Here is a 23001-nt window from a genome sequence, read left to right on the forward strand (position 1 = left end):
ATACGTTGTCGAAATAATATGTGGATAATATTACGTTTTTTAGTAATTTATTTTATATAAACATTGGACATATCAGTAAAATATGTTATTAAAATGGTAGTTCAAATACCACAAAAATAAGTAGGCCTATAGTTTGGTATCATGGACGTTTCGGCCAGTGTGCTGGATTGTCCCGGTTCGGTCAGTTCTTTGATTACATGCGTTGCATGCAGAAAATCATTTTCACAGCTAGGACCTAGGCCTTCTATAAAGCAGTAGAAAGCCAATATAGCCTATAGTAGTCCTAATTTCTGGTTTTTCCAACACATATAGATTGTTATTACCGTCATTGCTATTAAAATTAGTTGTTTGTTTCACTACCAATACATTGGAGGCATTTATCAATTATTGGCTAGCTGCAGAGCTGGCTTCAATGTCACAAAAACACAGACATTATTCATATACATTTTGCAGTTAAGTAAGAGGCTGTGAGCTGGAAATGATTACATTTTAGGTATAATTTTCAAATTAAAAGGTCATATCAGCAATTGTTTACTTACCGATAGAGTGTCTTTTTATCACAAAGTAAACAGCAGAAGAGGTACTCACAATAGAAGCTGCTTAGTCGTTCCGATCTTCGAGGTATATTCAGAGCGACGACTACGGAGCGCCATTTATGCCTTTATTAACTTCAATAATAGAAATAGTACTACGGTAACTGCTCAAGTAGACCCAGGGTAGCACAGTGATATAAAATAGAAATAAGTCACTACTTTTAATATCGTTTCGTATGTTAATACACTGTGTTCAAGTGGACACACTTTGGCACCAGCGGAGCACACTGATATAAACTAGAAATAAGTCACTGAATGTTAATATCTTTACTTATACTTATTACTATACATAATCACCTATGATAATTATAATGTTAACATTTCAACTATCCAGATCCTACTTCAAATTTTAGGTGGGGTTTTCTACTTTAAAAACTAGACTTCGTATATGCCTATGGCCTAGCCCGGCGGCGGACTTAGTCTAAGCTTCGAAATTGGTCTAGAAATCGGCATCTTTGAAAATGTTCTATATTTTATCTTATTTCACTCTCCATTATTAACCCCATACAAAAACCATCGGAGACAAACTATCTGTTTAAAACATGTTTATTATGGGGCGGACATACACACCAACTACCATAAAAGTTTATTCATAACATATTACAATACAATAGCTTGCATGAATCGGACATTTTCGCTACCAATGTAGCAACATTGATTAACAAAGTCAAAAGTGTGGCGTGTTGACCGCGAAAGACTAACAATAGCATCTTTCTCACTACACCTGCACAACCATTGCATAACAACGCACGACATACCAAAACGTTTCGTACGCCTGCGATGAAAATAAATTGGGGGCGGCAAACATAAAATGTACGAGATCGAATACAGGTTGAAAAAAAAAAATTAAATAAAAAAAATGGTGTTAAATGTGCTCTCCCTGCCTCAGCACTAAGGCCCTGCCACAGCCTTTTGGGGTCGTTTCCAGCACATCACCAGATGCATTGATGTTGTCGCCTCATGATGTGTGGTGGAAAGGGGGACGTATAATTCTGTGAACCCCAAACACAGTGGTCGCATACCTTTAACTCTATTCCACCGACCAGCATGGGAATCGAACCCACGACATACGTGTTGTCAACACGACGCTCAGACGACTGAGCTAACTGATCATTTTGGTTTTTACAAGGTTAATAGGATATTTATGACGTAATGATGAATTACGTAATACACGTATAAATAGACTATTATCAGCTGTTCAGTCATGTACTAGTTTGTGGCGTAACGGGTAATGCTCAGGTTTGGGTGCTCTCAGCTCTAGTAGATTGGGTTCGAACCTCTACGTATATTTTTTTTTTTTTTTTTTTTTAAATTGAAAATAAATATTTTCTTTGATTTTGAAAGAGAGATATTTTGAGGGTTGTAAATATCAGGCCTAAACAAGTGGACCTTTTTTAAAATCAGAAACAAAGGCATTATTTTCCATTAAACCTCGAAAAGGTGGGCTTCTTGGGTGGGCTTCTCTTCCACATGGAGTTCTTTTTTCCCAAATTGGGTCCACTTGAGCACAGTTTATTATATACGAAAAGATAATAACATTAAGTGCCTTTATTTCTGTTATATCGCTGTGCTCCACTGGCGCCAAATTAAAATATATTTAAATTAGTGACTTATTTCTATTCTATATCACTGTGCTCCACCGGTGCCAAATTGTATCCACTGGACCAGTTACCGTAGTACTATTTTCTATTTCTGAAGTAAATAAAGGCATAAATGGCGCTGCGTAGAGAATTAGTAATTCTCTTCGTTACGTGTTTAGAAGAGAATTTATATCTCATCGTAGTTGTACGACACGGTTTGGTATGCCGTGTGTTGTTATGCAAATGGACTTGTGCAGGTGTAGTGGGAAAGGGAGTATGTTTAGTCATTCGCGGTCAACACGTCACACTGTTAAGTTCTTTACACCAGTTCGCGTACTTTTCCTTCTCACTATCTAATTGGTAGTTGGCGTGTGTGGCCGCACCTGCCCAGAATAAATATGTTACAAACAGATAGTTTGTTTTTGTTGGTTCTTGTATGGGGTTAACGGGAACTGAGATGAGATTCCTTCATCGTCAGAATGAGTACGCGCTGAATATACTGTACCTCGATCTTCTTGTCGAGCGTACCATCATCATGAGGGCGGTATGTACAATTGTGTACGTCATAAACACAAAAGGTATGTATGTATATTCTGGATCCATTTCACAAAACATAATTTTATTTTCGATAACTAATATAAGAAAACTTTGTTTTCACGCGGGTCTCTTATTTGTAGAATCAACATCAATACGATGATAGTTCAAAATCTTTTACTATGGGGCGCTGTTTGGGACAAGATAATGAAACAAACGTTGTATTATACACGTGATAATTACGAATGTTTGTAAACGATATATATCGAGTATCACGAGATAAAGTGATATAGGTCATCAGATCAAACAAATCAACATACAAAGGTTTGCAAAAATACCATACACAAACTGTAGTCTTTTGACATTCTTACGTACATATAAGCACATTTATTAATAGTATATCAATTATTACACTAATCATAATACAAACTATATAATATTACATAAACAAATTAAAGATGCCCGTTTCTTTAGGCAATTTATCATAACTAAACTTTGACTCCCCGAGCTCATGATACCTGTCTGATGTCTCTCCTAGACCCATATGCAATCATTACTACAAATTGTAGAAAAAATGAAATTGTACTTTGTACTGAAAATGCGGTATTGTCTTCGCTCACGACGCACAGTAGGTCAGAACCAATAAAGGTAGGCCAAAAAGTCTAAATCGACTGATGTGACAGTTTATGTGTTTTTTAAACATGATCTGAGGAAGAAAATACTCTAAAGTATATTAATTCACTCATAATTTTATTTTGGTGAGTGTGTAAACCCTTGAAAACATGGGTGAAGTGTGATTTTTCGCTTAACATAATGAAATAACATATTTTGAGAAAACTGCTGTGATTTCCTTTTGAGGTGAGCAAAAACCATTACACATGCTTGCAGTATTTCAATATTAGTATGAAAAAGGTTTCATAACTGGTACATCATTTGGAATAAAGGATATTAGGCCTACTATAAGAAAATAAACACTGACACACTATTAATGTTCCCAAAAATATGTATATAGGCCTATATATATTAATTGTTGGCGTACACTAAATTGTTGATGGTCACCATTATTCTTAAAATGGTCTTGCGGATCACATGATTAATCAAAATACTAAAATAAAATAAATGGGTAGACCTTATACAAAGTATTAACAAATTAGTATATGTTGAGTAAGACGACGTTAAAACTTACCTCTACATTACATTGCTTTATAATATATATATATATATAATTTACAATAATATACAGTGAATGCATAAGCCTAATTCAGTACGTAAGAAAGATTAAAAATGTAGAAGAAAGAACGTTTGAAGCTGTGGTACAATATACTCTCTCTCTTGCATAAAACAAATTTCCATTTTCGTAGTTTGTTTTCACTAATAACGAATTTTCATTATTCGAATTCTTAGAAGGTTACCCAATGCTTAACCTAAAAGAGAAAACAATATATACATAATTACACAACTTTTAAGGTTGCGAATTAACACATACATTGATTGCAAACATGTACCGGTAATCGATGAAAAACGAGGGCTGAGAGGAAGATTGTCTAACCTTAAATCTGACTACTTCTCCGGAACTTTTTATTTTAGCGTGTTCTTTTCTTGGTGATATTGCCAACGCAAGCCTCTGTAGAAACAATAATAGAAACATTTTACATGCTTTTACATGCATTACACCTTTTCGACAGCATTCAACAAACAGAAAATTAATTTATTTGCATATTACCTGTTTCCAGGTGGATGCGTCTGCTGTAACTACTGAGTAGACAACAAAAGTCGGAATAAGTGACATCGATGATAGGGCCATACACCAACCAATTGCATCAGCCCATTTAGGGTAATCGTATTCTTCTAATGTGATTGGCTCGTAGTATATTATACTGCAAATTACAATCACCTAAAAAAAAATCACAAAAAAACATAAATACCAATTTAAACCATATAGAGAGCTAGGCCTAGTCCTACATTAGGTGGAAATAAATGAACACGCGTACACACTAATTTACTCTCAATGAGAAATAAATAAGTATTGTGTGCTAAACTATGTTAACAAAACTTACAAATAGAAATATTGGCGAGATGAATTTCCAAAGAAAGCGCCACCAAAGTTGAGGTCTTGATCCAATCATTTCTTCGATATTTGGCGCCAGGACATAAACACCTTTAATTTAACAGAATTAAGAGATTTACAAACTGAAGAAGATCAGAAAAAAATGATGTCCAGACAATACATAATAATTGATAGTAAATTAATAATGTTTTTCAAATCATAAAACTTTCATTTTGACTGGAAAACTAAATGTATTATGAAATGTAAACACATACATACTGTCATACCATGGAGGAAATATATTTCCTCTCCATGGTCATACATAAATAAACGACATATCACATTTTGTATCAGCCGTAACCTGATTTATTTATTAATGGAGAATGAAAGTTCGTGTTGGACACTGGTCCAGAAACTTGTACTCTCAAATTCGTTGTACCGGAACTGTTATTGATGCAAATTGTAGACGTACTATGATTTCGCCATTACTATTCGTTTTCTTGTAAAATGAGAGAGCATCCAGGCCCTATTCTAATTTTTTTTAAATACCATAGAACCACGATATCCCAATAGCTTCACAGCACACTGCAAATAGCAATGATGTTCCTGCGACATACGAATCCATTAATGTCAGCACATACAAGCCTCCGTATGACACATTGGCGAGACCGACTAGAAACACGACACAGCACATTACTAACACAAGTTGCTTCCGTTTGTTTTTTAGGCGCCTTGGAAACGCATCTATGAGACCAGTAGCTATTGATTCAAAACCACCAAACTAAAAAAGGAAAAGGCTTCAGTGCATATTCAGAACTACTATATATATATAACAGCATTTATTGAAACGAGTGCCTCTCGTCGCAGTCTGTAATAATCATCAATCTTTCTAAAATACTAATATTACACTTTTTGTCTACGTTCGGTTAGTTTTCGATTTCGTTATTGGCATAAAACGTCTACAAACTATATAATTATTAATAATCCTGTATTCAGATCTATATTATTTGATAGGTTTCGATTTGTGGCACATTTTCAATTGGACGAACGTATTTTGTTGTGCAATTACAGTTGTTAGTAATTTTAATTGTGGTAAACGGTAAACTTACCGAACTGTCTAGGCCAAGTGTGATAAGCATGATATAAAAAATAATAGACCAGGCAGTGGATCCTGGGAGAGTGGATATTGCTTCTGGGTATACCTCAAAAACAAGTCCAGGGCCTTAAAACAATAAGAAATGAAATGTATATGTAATTCATGAATGATTTTAGAGCCTTCTTTGTGAACATTCTGAGCAATATGAACTGAATACTCAGAAGACAGTATTCAGTCAAAACAGTCACTCAGTTGCAGCTGTCGCTAGGAAGATTTTAACTGACTATTGACAGTCATCTAGATACGAGTCTACTTTATAGGTGTCACTGACTTTTAATACATGCTATCCCTATCTCTGCGACCCTAATGACAGGGATAACATATCAACATAACATGTTCAAAAGTACATAATGCACAGTATCTAGATGACTTACATTGTCAGTTACTGTACATCCGGAGACATCTGTAAAACCGGGTGAAATCATGTGTATTAATGAACGGTATCGTACTTACCATCAGTGGCCACATCTTCTATTGGACGCTGTTGCTTTACTGACATGTATCCAAGAAAGGCAAAAATCACAAATCCAGATAAAAAGCTCGTCATGCAGTTAATACTACTTGTTAACATCGCATCACTGTGGAGAAAGTGATACAGATAGCCGTATTGTTATATGAATACGTAATGTAATGAATTTACATGATGAATAAATGAATGAATAAAACTCGTTTGTGAGTCTCAATGAGAAAGCAATAAATACATCCCTTTATTTTATTTGATTTAATGCCATATTCGGTTTAAAAAGAAGTAAATAATAAATTAAGTAGTAGTGAAGCTGTAGCTGGGTAGTTAAAGTGCTTGCTTTCCAATCCCGAAGTCTAGGTTTCAATCCTGACCTAGTGCAAGTGTTCAATCCTGACCTAGTGCCAGTGTTCAATCCTGACCTAGTGCCAGTGTTCAATCCTGACCTAGTGCCAAGGTTGTAACTTATTACTCTTTTAACTGCTCCTTATGCCTTGAAATGAGACTAAGAAAGACAGAAAGAAAGAAACAAGTGGGAAATGTTTCGAAACACGTGAAATAGAAAGTAAATGCAACTTACAAATAGCAGTTGTTGTGAAACGGATTATAGCTAGAGAAAGCAACATGGACACCAAATCCAGCCCCTATAGAGTAGAATATCTGTGTAGCCGCATCGACCCAGACCTTTATCAATAAAAATATCGTAATTGTAATTGGTTACATCATATTATTTTTTTCCACATGACAATCGACGTAACTATTTACTTCTGAAAGTAGGATTACATTTCTTTCTAATTTTTAACTTTTAACTTATTTAATTATAATAAAATATTGAAATAATAGAAAAAGAACATTTTGAAATGGAAAATCTGGAATCAACCATAACTATAATAATGTACTATTTTAATGTGGCCTACTTCGTAGAACTTAGTCAGCTTATCGGTAAAACGCCCACAAATTAAAATTCATTTCAGTTGATAAACCAACAAAAATGTATCGCATTATCAGGCATGTTTAAAGGAGTTAACTTTAAACTCTGAGAATTTAAAACTTGCTATAGGCCTAGTATTCACTAGTTTGTTAGTATTGTCTTCCAGTCTACAAATACAATCAGGCCTTTAGCAGATTTTCCTATTAAAGGTGGGAACATTTTTCATGACAAACATGTAATGGTTCTACAGTGCCGAGGCCAGGAAGTTTTCTAAAACATTAGTACACTTGAAAATCACAAATATTCACATGTGTATACTTGGCCCAAAGGTTACTACAATTCATAGTAACACATGCAAGAAATAACCTACTTTTGACTTCATTGGAACATTGGCTGAGCTTACGCGACTTAACATAACACTTAAGTTTGGTTCCCACTTGCACACATTGGCAAGTGATTTGACCAATCGCAAGCGATGGACTATTCGATCTGTCGCTTACGATAGGTCAATTCGCTTCCTTTAGCGTTCTTTGTGGGAGAACCAAATTCATTATGAAAAAACAATGAGAGTAAGAAAAATGCATAATCTAAAAGAGTGAGGTTACGAAGACAGACTTTTTTGATACCACTTTTTTGGATGATTTTACCTGTGCTGTTTTTAATCTGTTGAAATCAGGATTCACGTAATACGTAATACCTTCTTTAGCTCCTGGCAACGTTACACCTCGTATCAGAAGAACAAGCAATACAACGTAAGGCATAGTCGCCGTCACCCATACAACCTGTTAGAATTATAATTGAAACAAATTCAATATAGGGCCTACAACGAATTATTCGTTTAGTTTATTCAGTTCGTCGAAAAAGAGTTTATGTTACTGGTTAATCACTTGCTTGCGAAGAAGAACGTAAGCGTAACGCAAGTGAGTTGACAAATGTAATGGTGACCTTTAAAATAAAAATGCGATAATCGAAGTGAAGTTCAATTTCCCTAAACATGTTTTTAAATAAAATTGGTAACTCAAGTATATTACCTTTTGGATACGAAGCAGATTTAGTATAAAACGATGAATATATACAGAACATAAAGAGTATTTCAGAATGTCCAAATTTCAGAAATATTTTAAATATACTTTCAAAATACTTTAAATAATTTGTCAGATGTTTTGTCATGGCAACACCCTGACGCAAAGCTACTTCACAGTGATTACAAACAAATCCTCTTGGTGCAGTACGCGCTTACTTACAAATCTGACCCCTAGCCATCAGTGGTCTAGACGTATGAATGCCAGTATAGTAATTTTGTGTTCGATATTTTTTGTATTCTCAATGTATAGTATAAAGTACAAATTGCGTCAAAGTAGGGCAAAACATCTAACAAATTACTCAACACCCTGACGCCCGAAGCTACAATTGTTGCAGTTGGTCAGATAAATAAATATTGAATTATTTTACTTATCATGCACTTAACCCACCTTTCCGGACGTCTTGACTCCTTTCCAAACGGTAAAATAAACAATACTTAGGGCAGCGCCAAAGCACAAAACCATCTGCCAGTTCAACCCTCCTAAGTCCTCAATTCCATCACTCTTATGAATCTGCAAGGCCTTTCGTCTGTAAATAATAGAAACATGTATTTAGTTTGCCAGAGGTGATTCCAGTGATGTACTGCCGGGCTGAAACAAAAATATATAGATCAAGTGTCAAGCGATTACTTTTCAAAATTGTAAACATATACAACAGAGTCGGATACATTTTAAATAATATCAAACTTTGTGAAACGAAATACTATTTGTTTCACTATATACATGGACAACATATGCTAGTCAAGGTGAATAGGTGTCTTTTAGCTTATTACATTCATTACGTTATTTACTATTCTCTAATTATAATAATGTATATTATAAAGTAAAATGTGATTTTAATAATCACTTTTTTAATCCTCTAAAAATGTTAAAGATCAAATTATTAAAAATATGAAATGTCAATTAAATGATGACAGGCGAGAACAATTAATCTTGTTATTTTCAAGCGGCTGATGCTGAATTTTTTATCTCGAATGGTGCACTGTGGTCTCTATTATTTTAAATATAGTACATACCGGTAATCGTAAGCGTTTGTACACTATGAATAAAACGATTGTGTATTAGTTTATTAAAGCGCAAGTCATTGTTACCGTTTATTTTATTAAATAAACAAAAAAAAAAAGAATTCTTTAATCGTTTAATCTAGAAATTGTTTGGGCCTTAGTCAATTATTAACCAAAGTCCATGTTAGATTTAAAAAAAAACACAACGTTATTAGGCCAACCATTTTTCTTATTATAATATTTATACAATGACTCGCGACTTCGGAAAGTCTTATCAAAGTTTTAATTTTGTATACAAACAATATAGAAAATAAGTACTGAGGGTCCAAAAGTGCTAGTATTATAGTGTTATTGACCTTGCCAATTCATCCGGATGATAATCTCTAAAACCCCACGAGGGAGAAAGAATTAACTTTCACAGTGTAAAAAAAGACCCAGTATGTATTATTACGCTGGCACCATGGTGTATGGTAAAATATATATGATAAACTATTACTGTTAATCATATATGCATGACAATAACATTTACAATGGCTTTGCTATAACTTTCTTGGAATTTGTACTTAATAAAATTCATAGATTAGAAAAACGATGTTTTAAATTGTAGGCCTATGCATTTAAGTGAAAAGAAAAGAAAGTGTTACTTTACTCCCAGAATTCTCTTGCAGACGAGTCTCCCGTTGATGCATTGATCCACACTTGATCACCACCAATGTTAACGTAACCGTCGGTTCCATTGTAACACATGTCCGTATTCCAGTCATGGTCACACCCAATCCAAGGTAGATCCTTTGAGAAAGAGGCGATAAGGTAGAAAATAGACCAGCCTATGATGACGTTATAGTAGAACGCTACGTAGAATGCAATCAGGACCACAGCCCATCCAACGCCTGTAAGTAACCAGTAAAGTAGCATAGAAAGTAACAATAGCGTAATTCATTTTCTAAAAATATTGACATTTTTTATTTTTAAAACCGATTGCTCCCAAAGATGCTACGATTTGCCATAATGTTTACGAAATATTGAAATGTTTGGCACAAGTTAATTAAAGACCCATTCCCTAAAATTGGTGACGTTTTGTAAAAATAATGCATATTACTTTAAAAACATTAAACAAAGATCATTTCTTGTCTTAAATGTACGTTTTATGGTAAATTATAATTTAAAAAAAAGAGAAACAATGCACTACATAAGTAGCTCGCAGTGAATGTCTTCTCGTGACTTTATGTCTAGCCTAGCTAGGCTTAGTTCTGTACGCCTAGCTGGTAAACATTGGTAACGTACGCTACGGTACTGTTGCGAGAAAAGAGTTGCCTTTTCTAAGGTATATATATTATTTAGAATATATTTTGTTTATTTATATTCCGTTTGAACGAAAGTGCATAGATAGCTTCAACTAACTGAACCTTCAGTAATTTTCACTAAATTTGAGCCATACCACTCGGTGTTATTTCCTTATTCAGTTATGTACCATGGCACTTACCTTCAAAAAGAGGACATATTTTCCAAAGACTGATAGCACCTTCTCTATGATATTGACCAATAGACATCTCCATATACAGTAATGGCATACCACCAAATATTAAGAATATTACATAAGGGATTAAGAAAGCACCTACAAGAAAATAGATAATTTGAATATTATCCATGTTTTCACAATCATGAGGTAAATGGAAAAACCTGTTTTGGTCCCTGTTATAGATTCGAAAAAGAGTTTGTTTTGTGAAAAGAAATGAGATTGATATTTAGCTTGTTGTTGTCGAATATCTAATTTCAGTTGGTAGATTATTTTTGCCCCTGCAACTTTGAACGGCGAGTTCATTTTACTAAGGGTAAAGTGGGGTATTGTTATATTTAGCTCAAGCGATAAGTAACCTATACATAATATATAATATATTTCAAAACATAAACAACTGTGATTTATTTACATTTGCTCCTAAAATCATTTTTGTTACGTGAAAAGTAAAAAAAAAACTATAATGTACCTCCACCGTTTCTGTAGCACAAGTACGGAAACCTCCATACGTTTGACAAGTCTACTGCAAATCCGATGGCAGATAGTAAGAAGTCCATCTTCTTCCCCCATGTTTCTCTTTCAACACCATCTACGTGTCCTTCATGTTCAGAAACACCAAAACCATCTATATATTTACTCTCCTCCTGACCGTTCATTTTTGGATACCGTTCTACATCTTCTACATCCGGCTGTTCATGTTCTGAAGGATTGACTATCCCATTTGTTTCGTTCTTGTTTGGAAGATCTGGATAGAGGTTTGTCATGCGTGTCAGTTCAACGGATGATGTTTCTGATTCCATTGTCTCCAGTAGATGGCCAGCGTCAGTGGTAGTAGATCAGACTCTCTTTTATCAGAGCTTCCCAAAAAAGGGTCAAATCAAACTAAAAAACCTGAAATATAATGTTATGACACGAAACATTATTAATAAATTATTACTTTAAATGTTGAAAATGGTTGAGGCGTGTTTTAACTTAAAAGAAGGTCTGCCGTAGGCCTACCCAAAATAAAACTATGACCAAAACATTCTTGAAGTACTTACGATACAATGTGTGCGTCTAACCATCTAGTGATCCGGTAATGTATGTATTATTTCCCTATCTAACGATATGTACACCAGTTAACTTGGATGCAGATATTAATAGTAAACTGCACCTTGCTTTTATTGATACTATAATTAACAATAACCGATTTCTATTGGGTAAAAGGTAGGTTCGGTCGTTTGCCTGACCTGACCTCTTTGAAGTACCTAGGTTTGAAACTATCTATAGACCCAATAGGAAATTATATTGATCACTATGATTAGGATAACATACCCTGACCTTACTATACTACAACAATGACGTTATAATTGCCTACAGTAAAATTGTGGGTGATCATTAACCCTGATCTTTAACATACCTGGCATAAATTGATTAAACAGTCATGAACCAAATTATTATAGTCTAATCAAATAATAAACATTAATTTACATAGCATGTTCCAGTTATTGCCTTGGTACTAATTAAATAAAATGAAAGAATGATCCAATATGGTTATATTATACTATTATATTATCAATTTACGTAATGGGATAAAATTAATTATCTATTAATGTGAGTTTTGTGTACCACATTGGCTAAATTGGCTTTTCTATAATATGAACTTCAATTTAACCTTTCTGATGCCGGCTCAGTTTATCCGCCTGGCATGTTTTATTTTTTCTATGAAGGAAATGTTCGTATCCTTCCATACGATTTATTTATTTCCCCAATAAATAATAGTTATTCGACATGCTATGTAGTAGAAATGTACCACGAACTAGTTTAATTCAATTTAACTAACACTGTATAGCTTATTAGGCTAACACGACTAAGATTTTTGAAAAAGAAAAAAACTTATTTCAATAAATCAATATTAACAAGCTAAACTATTGTTTCGCTTAGGTTAAAAAAAATATCTCGGCGTAACGGGGCCAAACATATAGGGTAAGTAGGTTTTCCTCTGACAAATTTTAAGAAATTAAAAGAAAACAACCGTAGTCATTCACTTTTATTCAGTATTTTTAAGAAAAAAAGGTTTTTGAATTTGGAAAATCTTTTTCTTCGTTAATGCATTTACCACCGTTGCTAAATTTCTTGGTGTTTTTTTCAATCGGACGTTAGATGGGATACCCTTGTTAACTATATTACTAAAGGGGTATTAATACACCTCATTACGTACCCTTAAGTGCCATGGTGTCACTCCTGCTGACCTAAGCACAGTTCGGCCTGTTCCAGTTTGGATTAACTAGGTGTCCCTCCTGCTGACCTAAGCGCAGTTCGGCCTGTTCCAGTTTGGATTAACTAGGTGTCCCTCCTGCTGACCTAAGCGCAGTTCGGCCTGTTCCAGTTTGGATTAACTAGGTGTCCCTCCTGCTGACCTAAGCGCAGTTCGGCCTGTTCCAGTTTGGATTAACTAGGTGTTCCTCCTGCTGACCTAAGCGCAGTTCGGCCTGTTCCAGTTTGGATTAACTAGGTGTCCCTCCTGCTGACCTAAGCGCAGTTCGGCCTGTTCCAGTTTGGATTAACTAGGTGTCCCTCCTGCTGACCTAAGCGCAGTTCGGCCTGTTCCAGTTTGGATTAACTAGGTGTCCCTCCTGCTGACCTAAGCGCAGTTCGGCCTGTTCCAGTTTGGATTAACTAAGCACCCTGAGTATATGACATTGAGATTGTTCTTTATTTTTTTGTTGCCTTACCTTAGTTTTGTGATTATTATTTTGGTATTATATGCTATTTCATTATGTTGTTTATCCTTCCCATCGTACTTGTCTATTGTAAATATTGTATGTTTTTTGTTTTAAACACATTGTAGGCCTATGTTGTTTTTATATTGTATGTTTAGCCTAAATTGGATTGTCTGATAACCTATAATTGATAAGATCGTCATCAAATATTTGATAAGTAAGATAAGTATAGCATTATTTGTTTTGAAGGAAAGTTTCCGTTGTTCTAATAAATATTGTTAGCATTGAAATATGGAAACAGTACTCAATAAATCAGAGAGTATATTTTCATAGTTAAGTAAGACCTAGACTATCGTTTCCTTGGCAAATTAAAAATATTAGACATATGATGGAACTTTACTAATTCGTTTTACATGTTGTGGTTCACCCACCACCACCTTTATTCATCTAAAGTTTCATGAATAATAATGATTACACAATTTTCTATACATTTTCTACCTTTCCGCCCTTGTTTCCTGTTTTTTTTTTATTTTAACCTTTAATATCATACCATTTACTGAAAATTATTTTTTTTAAATCACGTTCATTTATAATTTACGTAATATTTTTTGTTAAAACACATTTACAATACCCGCTCTAATAGTTGCCATTTCTACCTGTTTTGCTCCAAACTTGTGGTACTTGTCCTAAAATCTTACTGATTGATTCGTAACATTTCTAATTTCCAAGTTCGGAAAGTCAAGTTTTCAATCGCTTTGGGCTATTGGGTTTAATTTCAACACATGTCAAGACTTTGACATAAATGGTGACGAATTGATCAAAATAGAAAATGGAATGAAGAGATGATTGACAAATATACATAATACTACTAAGTTCATCACAGAGTGATTGTTTCTAAACGTGAAAACCATATTAATGGGTAAATATTAAAACTGTAATGATGGTTACTGCTTCCGAGACTTTTTACTCTAAGAAGAGTAAAATAATTAACTAATTTTACTCTTCCCTGGTACTAGTACTCTATCCATTTTGTATTTGTTTTCGTCCATAATAACCTTATAAAAACAAGTGAAGACACCCCTACTCTCCACACCCATCGTTACTCCATTGGGCTACCAAACACCCGTAATCTTTCATCCATAATTACTTACTCCATGCTACCATGCCTAAAATTGTAGGCATCATACTCACTCATTCATTATAACTCCATTCTACCATGTCAAAAAACTGTATGCGCCCTACTGTTTCTTCCATCATTAATCCATTAGGCTGCCATGTCAAAAAACTGTAGGTCCCCATACCCCCGTTTCATTATTCCATTTAGTCTAAAGACGATATAGGCATGCACCCATACTCTTTCATCAGTACGTCAATCAATCATCACTCCATTGTGCTAACCTACCATTAGTACTGTACTGTACTGTTATGCATACAGTACGTAATCTGACCTATTGGCGTGTCTCGAGGGAAACAGTTCTATGGAAATCATTACTCAGAACACTTGTGGCTAATATAGGAAATGACGCCCATCGATTAGAGATTAAACGGATCAGACAGAACATGCGTACTTTTTACCATCCCCGTTATTAAAGCTTATAGTTATTTTTACGCGGGTACAACATTAAGGCTAACTTCAATGGTTAGTAACAACCGACTTTATCCGGTAACTCGGTACTGTAAGTCTGGATGGTGCCTGCCATAATCAAAAGTCATCAATGGCAGATTTTGAAATATGAGGTTGCTACAAAATGGTAATAAAGTGCTGTGATCCATGATTTTTAAATGAGCGGTATCAGGGCCTAAACATGTTCAAGTTCAAGTTCATTTTTTTACACAAAGCAAAAAAAAAAGGATAACATAATATGGCAAGTTGCGTTGTGTCTGGAGAAACCAAATTAGCTCAAAGAGCAGTGGCGTAATGGCTATGAGCGCTCACTGGCTAAACCCAGTTGCCCTGAGCTGACGGGGGACACTGGGCAGTGCATGCCCAGAGGAAAAAAATAATTAAAATAATTATGTTGAAAAAGGCTAAAAACGCATGAGGCCTCAAGCATTGTGGAGGGCCTTATGATTCCTAAACCAGGGGCCTCCGGACTCTGCGTTACGCCACTGTCAAGGAGCTTTAAAACTGGTTCCACAAGGAAAAACAGTTTTAAAAATGTAGATCATGGACATAGAAAAACACGGGTCACAGACGGTACATACACTACACAAGCGACAAAGTATGGACAAAGAAAAGACAAACAAGTGTAAAAGAAGAGTCTGAAATTGGTCAAATTAGGGCGAAATATTTGGTTTGTATTTTTATATTAGGTATTTTTTTGTATTTTGATTTAAATGTGATGAATTTATGGTCAAGTAAAAACTTGTTTAGGGAGTACATAGTAAGGGGCCTGTATAGTAATGGTTTTTTAAAAGTACTAAACTTAATATAATATATCGTTTGCATTGTTCTAATTACAAAACTTTGGGATATACGTGCAACGAATCTTTTTACGTAATTAAGACGCAATGGAAGGTCTTAAGCGCAGCGTAAGTAATTTTAACCAATCACACGCGATGTATTTTTATTTATCATCGCATAACGTCATATGGAGGAAACGCATCATGAGAAACAAGCTTTGCGGGTCATACGAATAAAACCTCCAGGGTACCTTATGTGATGGACTGGATGCTCTTATTAAATTCGGAACGTAGCCAACCTGATCGATTTTATTTCGACCCTGTTTAGTATGCTCTTGAAAAAAAAATGTCACAGAAGAAAGATATAATCGCCAGTGCTATTATAGTTAACTTTGGAAATACAAGCAATTTAAATTAAATCCGTCAGACACCGGGTTTGAATTGGTATTTCATTCGTTTTTAATTTTTAATTATATTACTATTTTCAGTAAATGGGTTCTTATACAAAGAACATCATTTCTACTCAGATTTAACTCATCTCTAGCATCATTACTGTCCTATGATACCATCAAGTCATGTGTTACCGATCCCCACATGTCCTCAAGGGAGACGGGGTGAACTAGAGCACAGGTGAAATCATGTAAATGTTATATTAATTATGACATACGCACCTCACGCGGAGCAACATATCGTTGCAGAGATCATGGATTAATTGTAGTTGTAACCCTTATAGATAGACTTGCCTACTTTGGTTCCTCTGGGGAAAATGTTTATAGGTACAACTCTTGTTCTAATATAAATAATAGTAGGTCTATAACCCTGGCATCCATTCAAGTGTATTGACGTGTCAAGTCGGTCAACGATATTACATGTTTTGAAAACATTGTGATATTAATTTCAATTTCAATCAAACGTGAATCTATATTGTAGGCCTACATCGGTCTATATACATACAGCGTTTCAGATTCAGATAACATTTATTCAGATAATAATGAATGAACATAGGCCTATACAAAATAGAAAAAAGATATTAAAGTGAACATAGATAAAGCAGTAATTGGTAGTCATTATTATCATGGATCCCTTCTAGAAGTTTAAAACTTGTCTCGCAGGGACCCACAAACAAAACACATTACAAAAAAAATAAAAATAAACCTATAGTATATAATTATATAATTGAGGATAAAAATTACAGTATAATAACATAACTAACATCTTCTTTATAAAAATTATTTAAAATTATATTTTTATATTTTTATGATATAAATGAAATAAGTACCGACATCGGTAAATGAAAAATATATATACACATATACATATAAATACAACACATACATACATATGGTTACAATAAGTGGATGGAGTAAGTATAGATTTAAGATTGCAATAATAAACAACAACTGCGTTACTGATTTCTACAACAAAAAGACAAGTACTAAACTTGGTAAAATTGTGTTTTGCCAAATAATAATGGTATATACAAAATCATTCTATTTTCAGAACAGAAACTGAACAGTAAAATGACAAATGGTCATCCAGGGATATATAAACGTCGATAGTTTAATTTGAGACGGCGATTTACTTAAAGAAAAACATTTGGCATACATGGCGTGTCATAACTATCAAAAGTCTATAGCGTGTACTTTGTGTTAATTCAATCCACGCGCGGTTTTTATAGTCTGAAACACCATGATTTATAAAGAACTATCACAATTTTAAAGAGTGTTGAAATGGAATAGGAAAGAAATATAAGAACGAAATCAAGAAAAGAAAGACGAACAAGAAAATAATATGAGAATATCGGTTTGAAATTGTATTTATCATGATATTTTAATTATCAAATTGATAGTTCACGCCACAAAAGAGAGGGGGAAATTTGTGAGTAAAAGGGGACCACGATTCTACGTAACATCAGTGTCAATTGAATTTCGTTGGTGTCAAAGCAGTCTTTGGTAAACATAGTTTTCTCTTAGTTAGAGAACCGTGAATATCTTTAGTCTGTCATCGATCCATTAATGCTAAGAATTTTACACATCACACCTGTTGTAAACGAAGCGAAACCAGTAAAGTTTCCAAGGGATCACTGACCAAAGGGGATCCAATAGGGAGAAATAAATTCTCTGATCATAAAACAGAGATATATTATCATAACAAGTTTAAAACCAATGTAGGCCTACCTAAACTTGTAGGCCTACTTTCGCATAATCTGCTTGGTGCGTCTTCATAGTGGACTGAATCAGTAAATCGCTTCATTGTCAATAATAATAATGAAATATAAAATGAACCACGGTATGTTTCTTCCTATAATAATATTACGTAACTTTCAACGTTTGGCTATCACGTGACCGTTATAATTACCTTTAATCAATTATACAGTAGGTCTACTACATTTGTATGTATATTTTTGTTAATGTTTTGTTTGTAAATATATTTACTATAATTATTAAATTGATTCCCTTCAATAGCTTAAACCGTCTAGGAGGGAATAGCCTACACACAACATCATAATAATTATAGGGATATTCTAACTTAATATTCAAGCATTGACACTCGACTTTTTATAACCTTCTTCAACTATGTACATTGTGAATTATTGAACTGAAATTATAATCGTTTTCAGTTACGTTTACTTTGATTATGATTTTATTTCTCTTAGAAAATTTGTGTAAAATAAATAAAAGAAAACAACTGTTGGATAATTAAACAAAAAAAATCAACATTACATAACATTTAATGATAGTCCATGATTGAATGAATTTCCAGCACATAAATTAAATAATGGACATCGTATTATCTGGGGACTTCAGCTTCCCATGTTTAACGGCCATAAAAAATAAAATAGAAAAATAATAGGAGCATAAAAAACAAATCAAAATTACAGAACATTTAATGTTAGTCCATGATTGAATGAATTCCCAGCACAAATTATTATTATCTGGGGACTTCAGTTTCCCATGTGCAACGGTCATATTGACTTATAAGTCCACAGCAAAACGTCCGTCCAGCTGGCGCCTCTTTTTAAAATTACGTTTCATGCTTTCTATAAATAGGCCTACCATTAGGGCCTACGCAATTTTCTAACTATACAATATTTTACTTGATTGCGATGAATATTCCCACTGCGTTTTGCTGATATTTGGCTTTACTTTGATTATGTATCTGTGTGTTGCTGTATGGACTCTTAAGATCTGCCTATATACACTATCAATCTTTATGTGACAAAAAATGTGGTATGCCCATCTATGGAAACGATGATGTCATATCATTACCATATTTGGGCACACCAGATTTTTTGTTGTCAAACTAATTTGATAGTGTAGACAGAGTATTACGTTCTCATTCGAAATCATTGAATTAGAATAGAATAATTTAACAAAATTAGAATCACTTGAATGTGCTGAACTCGATCGATGTAATAAAATAATTTTTATCTTTAAAATTCAGAGGCAAATTATAAATAAAAATTAAATAATTTTATAAAGCAGGAGGTCATTATGAGGCCTACAATTAAAACGTTTAGGAGAAAATTTGCAACTGAAGGATTATTTTGATTTATTAGTTTTCAGCACGATATTATGTCATTCATACAGTGATCAAAGCCCAATAACCGATCATGTTGTGAACATTACACTTATAGGGAAAAATGTATGTTTGTTTTTGTCACTGACGTTGAATTGCGTATCGTTGTAAAGGTTCTTTATAGTCGGTAAACACGAGGAACATACAGTTTGGTAACATTGCGTTCAGACTTAGAATAAGACAATTACGTTTACAATTTTACTTACTGACTATAAGTTCACACATAGAAAGGCGGGCAACAATTGTTGAACCAACATTTTGAACTTACTCTTCTTTGGCCGTGTTTCCGCAGCCAACAACAACAAAATCGGTAAATGTTTGACTGCGGAAACACGGCATTTACTTAACTGGCAACCATTACAATTCCTTCGAAAGTGGGCGATATACACTAAATATACTCCAACACCTATCCCCACCCCACGTCCCCACTGTGTTAATCCAGCCCAACTGCATGTTTAACGAGTAGGGTACTCAATTGCCTCGCAGGTAGGCCTACGTTCGTATGGCATGTCAGATCTAGCTGTAAAACTGTAGTTTATGATATGCGCCAGTTGGAAATGTTATTACTATAGATCAATTTTCTCTTTTGTTGTGATATTATTTGTCGGTCAATCTGCACTGGATTAACGTTTCATATTCGAAAGGTGATGTTTATAAAAAATAAGGTAATTATGTCTGCTACTTACGCAATCTTGGATTAGTTTGTGTAGATACAAGAATTTTACAGATTAGAAAAGTAAATCTAAAATACACTTATACGGTAAAAAAATAGGACACATAGGACATATCTCTCATAAGTTTGATAGGTCTCAAAAGGATTGTTGTGATTACAACTAACCTATATACCCGGTAACATACTTTTGTTAATAGCAGAAGAGATGGTTTACAAGTTCTTAATATTTATAATATATATCATTTTTTGTAGACGTTGTTTGTATAGTTTTCGATATTTATTTATTATTTATATATATTATATATTATTTATATTTTCGATTTTTTAAGTTCACTGGAGAGTTTACTCCACAATACAATATAGGCCTACTTCATTCATAACATTTATTAATCTATGTCGCGGATACTCTAGGTTGACTGTAAGTTCATTTTTTTTAGTATTCATAATACTTATATAATAGTAATAAATAACAAATGCTGTGCCATAATATTTTAACTCTCACCCCGACCCTTTTTATGTTTATGCCATCAACAATTACAACCGTTATTGTGTTCAATGTACGTATTCTGTCGACAAAATATGTAACGAATGATGTATGGAGGTTAACATCCATAAAATACATTAATTCAACATTGTTTGTTTCTTATGATATCTGAGAAAATATAATATATCATTCTACTTCTACAAATTTCTGGGGTGTAACACAATTTCAATGGAAGTGGCCGAATAACCCGTGCTCATGTGCAGTTGAATGTATCGGTGTGCTGTGGCATTAAACTGGTCCCTCGCAAGCGCCTCTCACTGCTCGTATTATAAACAGCAAGGAGTTTGAGGTATGGTTTATAAATCCTGGGAAGGACTTCTTTTTAGTCGTGTGCAACGCGATGCTACAGCTCACTATGTCGGTCGGTCGGTTGGTTGGTCGGTTGGTCGGTAAACACTAACTTGAGCGCGCGACTGCAGCCATGTATATGGCCTTGTTATAAGTGATATTCGCTTAAATAGGAGAATTATATTTTAAATCAACATTCAGAAAAGAATCTCGAGATACCAAAATTGCAACAAAAGGAGGAAATCGTAATGTTGGAAGACTGAAAGAACGTAAATAAGGAGTAATTCAATTCAATTCATATTATAGTGTTGTATACTCTAATCGGCCTTTACCCAATTACGAAAAAAAAACACACAAGTCCCTCTCCCATTCAATTTTTGTCAGGACGACTTTTGGGCGTATTTTATTAATTAGTTCCCATTTTGGACGCAACGTAAGCACATTGTAAATAATTTGACCAATCACAACGTGATGGATCATCCGAACTGTCGCGCTTACGGTCAAATTGGTCAACTCAGTTGCTTTTTACCTCGTCGAACCAAGCTTTATCAACATTTTATTTAAAAAAAATTAAAATAAGAACATCAAACATATATTGCTTTTTTGACGACACAATCAAACAGTCGCTAGAAATTGAATACTTCATTCGACTAAATCTATCAACTGATAAGAAGTTGATTAATTACAAAATTACATTGATCATCAGTGAATATATCGATTGATTAAAATAAAGATCGATCATTGTGACAGCAACAATACATAACGGTGGTCATATTTTACACGATCAGTTATGTACAGTTCTGTCGCATCTACTCATGACTATACAAAGTACAGCCAATGTCATCCGGTTTATCATACAATGTTTGTGTTTACAAAACACAATTAACCCAGCCATGGGTATAGTCAATGAACATATAAATCTAACTAGAACATATTTAGGCCTATACACAAAAAATATATAAATGTACAGGGATATAAGATATTCTAAATAGCCCGATGGTAATACTAACGATAATTGATTAATTCTGAAACGGTACAAAAGATGAGCAGTGGCGTTGCGGCTATTGGATGGCGCTCACGCACAAAAGGCATTAAAACATGTCGTAAGTGGGCTAAAATAGGATGAGGTCTTCAGCGTTGTAGCGCCACTTAGAATTAGGGTAAGTCGGGGGCCCCATGCCTCTGCGTTTACGCTTCCGACGATGGCGATATCTGGAGAATGACAAATGAGACGTCCCAAACGAAAACCAAACGCGGATTCATTTTATGTACATGTCCTTAATCATAAGTGTACCAGGCACGAGTTTTTGTAAACTAGATTTGTTTTAATAAAAGGTGGTAATTAATTTGTAGATTTTACTGTATAGTGCACCACTATGATCAGCTCTCAACTTAAGGATCAACACATCATGGGTGCATGGCAATGCGACCAACTTGGCCAAAGTAATTAATCTATACAATTATTCGGATTTATTTTATTTTATGCTTAAAAAATAATGGGCTCACCTATTTTACTTGACCGATAGAATGAAGCATGCAGCGAAGATGACGCCTTCAGATCATGCAACACGTCTATGATGCTTTGATGAACACTACAAACAAACTTGGACTTCATTCAATGCTCAATGTAAATATTTAATAAGAATAATCAAATAAAATAGCGTAATAGTTCAATGCATGAGGGCGACATACTTATACCATGGAGAAATAAGTTAGCTTAACTTATTTCTCCATGCTTATACCAAAATGTTAAATATAGTAAGTCAATATCTAGTCTAGGGTTCCAGACAAATTTTTGGCTATATTTTGGCATATAAGGCGTTTCACACGTATACTGAGCTTGTAAACTCTAAACTGTAAGACCAAAAATAAATATCTACAATACAATATCAAGCGCAACTGGGTG

General features: G+C 34.2%; 3 protein-coding genes across 3 annotated transcripts in view; 1 reads left to right on the forward strand and 2 right to left on the reverse strand.

Annotated features, from left to right (window-relative positions):
* Window positions 1–610, reverse strand: part of LOC144849716 (trehalase-like) — a 29798-nt gene extending 29188 nt beyond the window's left edge. The window contains exon 1 of the mRNA XM_078706739.1: window positions 540–610. The gene's annotated coding sequence lies outside the window, so the exon portion shown is untranslated. The remainder of the gene's footprint in view (window positions 1–539) is intronic.
* LOC144849726 (putative aldolase class 2 protein PA3430) overlaps window positions 1–23001 on the forward strand; it is a 98308-nt gene that overhangs the window by 66399 nt on the left and 8908 nt on the right. The gene's annotated exons all lie outside the window — the stretch shown is intronic.
* Window positions 3068–11754, reverse strand: LOC144849690 (sodium-dependent noradrenaline transporter-like). The gene is made up of 13 exons (XM_078706698.1): window positions 11376–11754; window positions 10874–11005; window positions 10040–10280; window positions 8777–8915; window positions 7952–8086; window positions 6954–7057; window positions 6364–6488; window positions 5864–5976; window positions 5304–5535; window positions 4765–4865; window positions 4431–4601; window positions 4257–4331; window positions 3068–4131 (listed from the first exon to the last, which is right to left on the reverse strand). The coding sequence occupies exons 1-13, from the start codon at window positions 11704–11706 to the stop codon at window positions 4108–4110; spliced, it is 1923 nt and encodes a 640-aa protein (XP_078562824.1). The 5' UTR covers window positions 11707–11754; the 3' UTR covers window positions 3068–4107.

The sequence above is a fragment of the Antedon bifida genome, chromosome 8 (assembly GCF_963402885.1).
Source record: "Antedon bifida chromosome 8, ecAntBifi1.1, whole genome shotgun sequence".
Classification (NCBI taxonomy): Eukaryota; Metazoa; Echinodermata; class Crinoidea; order Comatulida; family Antedonidae; genus Antedon; species Antedon bifida.

Excerpts from the sequence above, each read along its gene's own strand:
- LOC144849690 (XM_078706698.1), bottom strand. The coding sequence starts at position 11,706 with ATGGAATCAGAAACATCATCCGTTGAACTGACACGCATGACAAACCTC. Across the intron at positions 8,916-10,039 it reads TCTGCAAGAGAATTCTGGGA|ACGAAAGGCCTTGCAGATTC; the intron begins GTAAAGTAACAC and ends TATTATTTACAG. Across the intron at positions 4,866-5,303 it reads TGGGATATCGTGGTTCTATG|GTGTTTATGTCCTGGCGCCA; the intron begins GTATTTAAAAAA and ends GTTAAATTAAAG.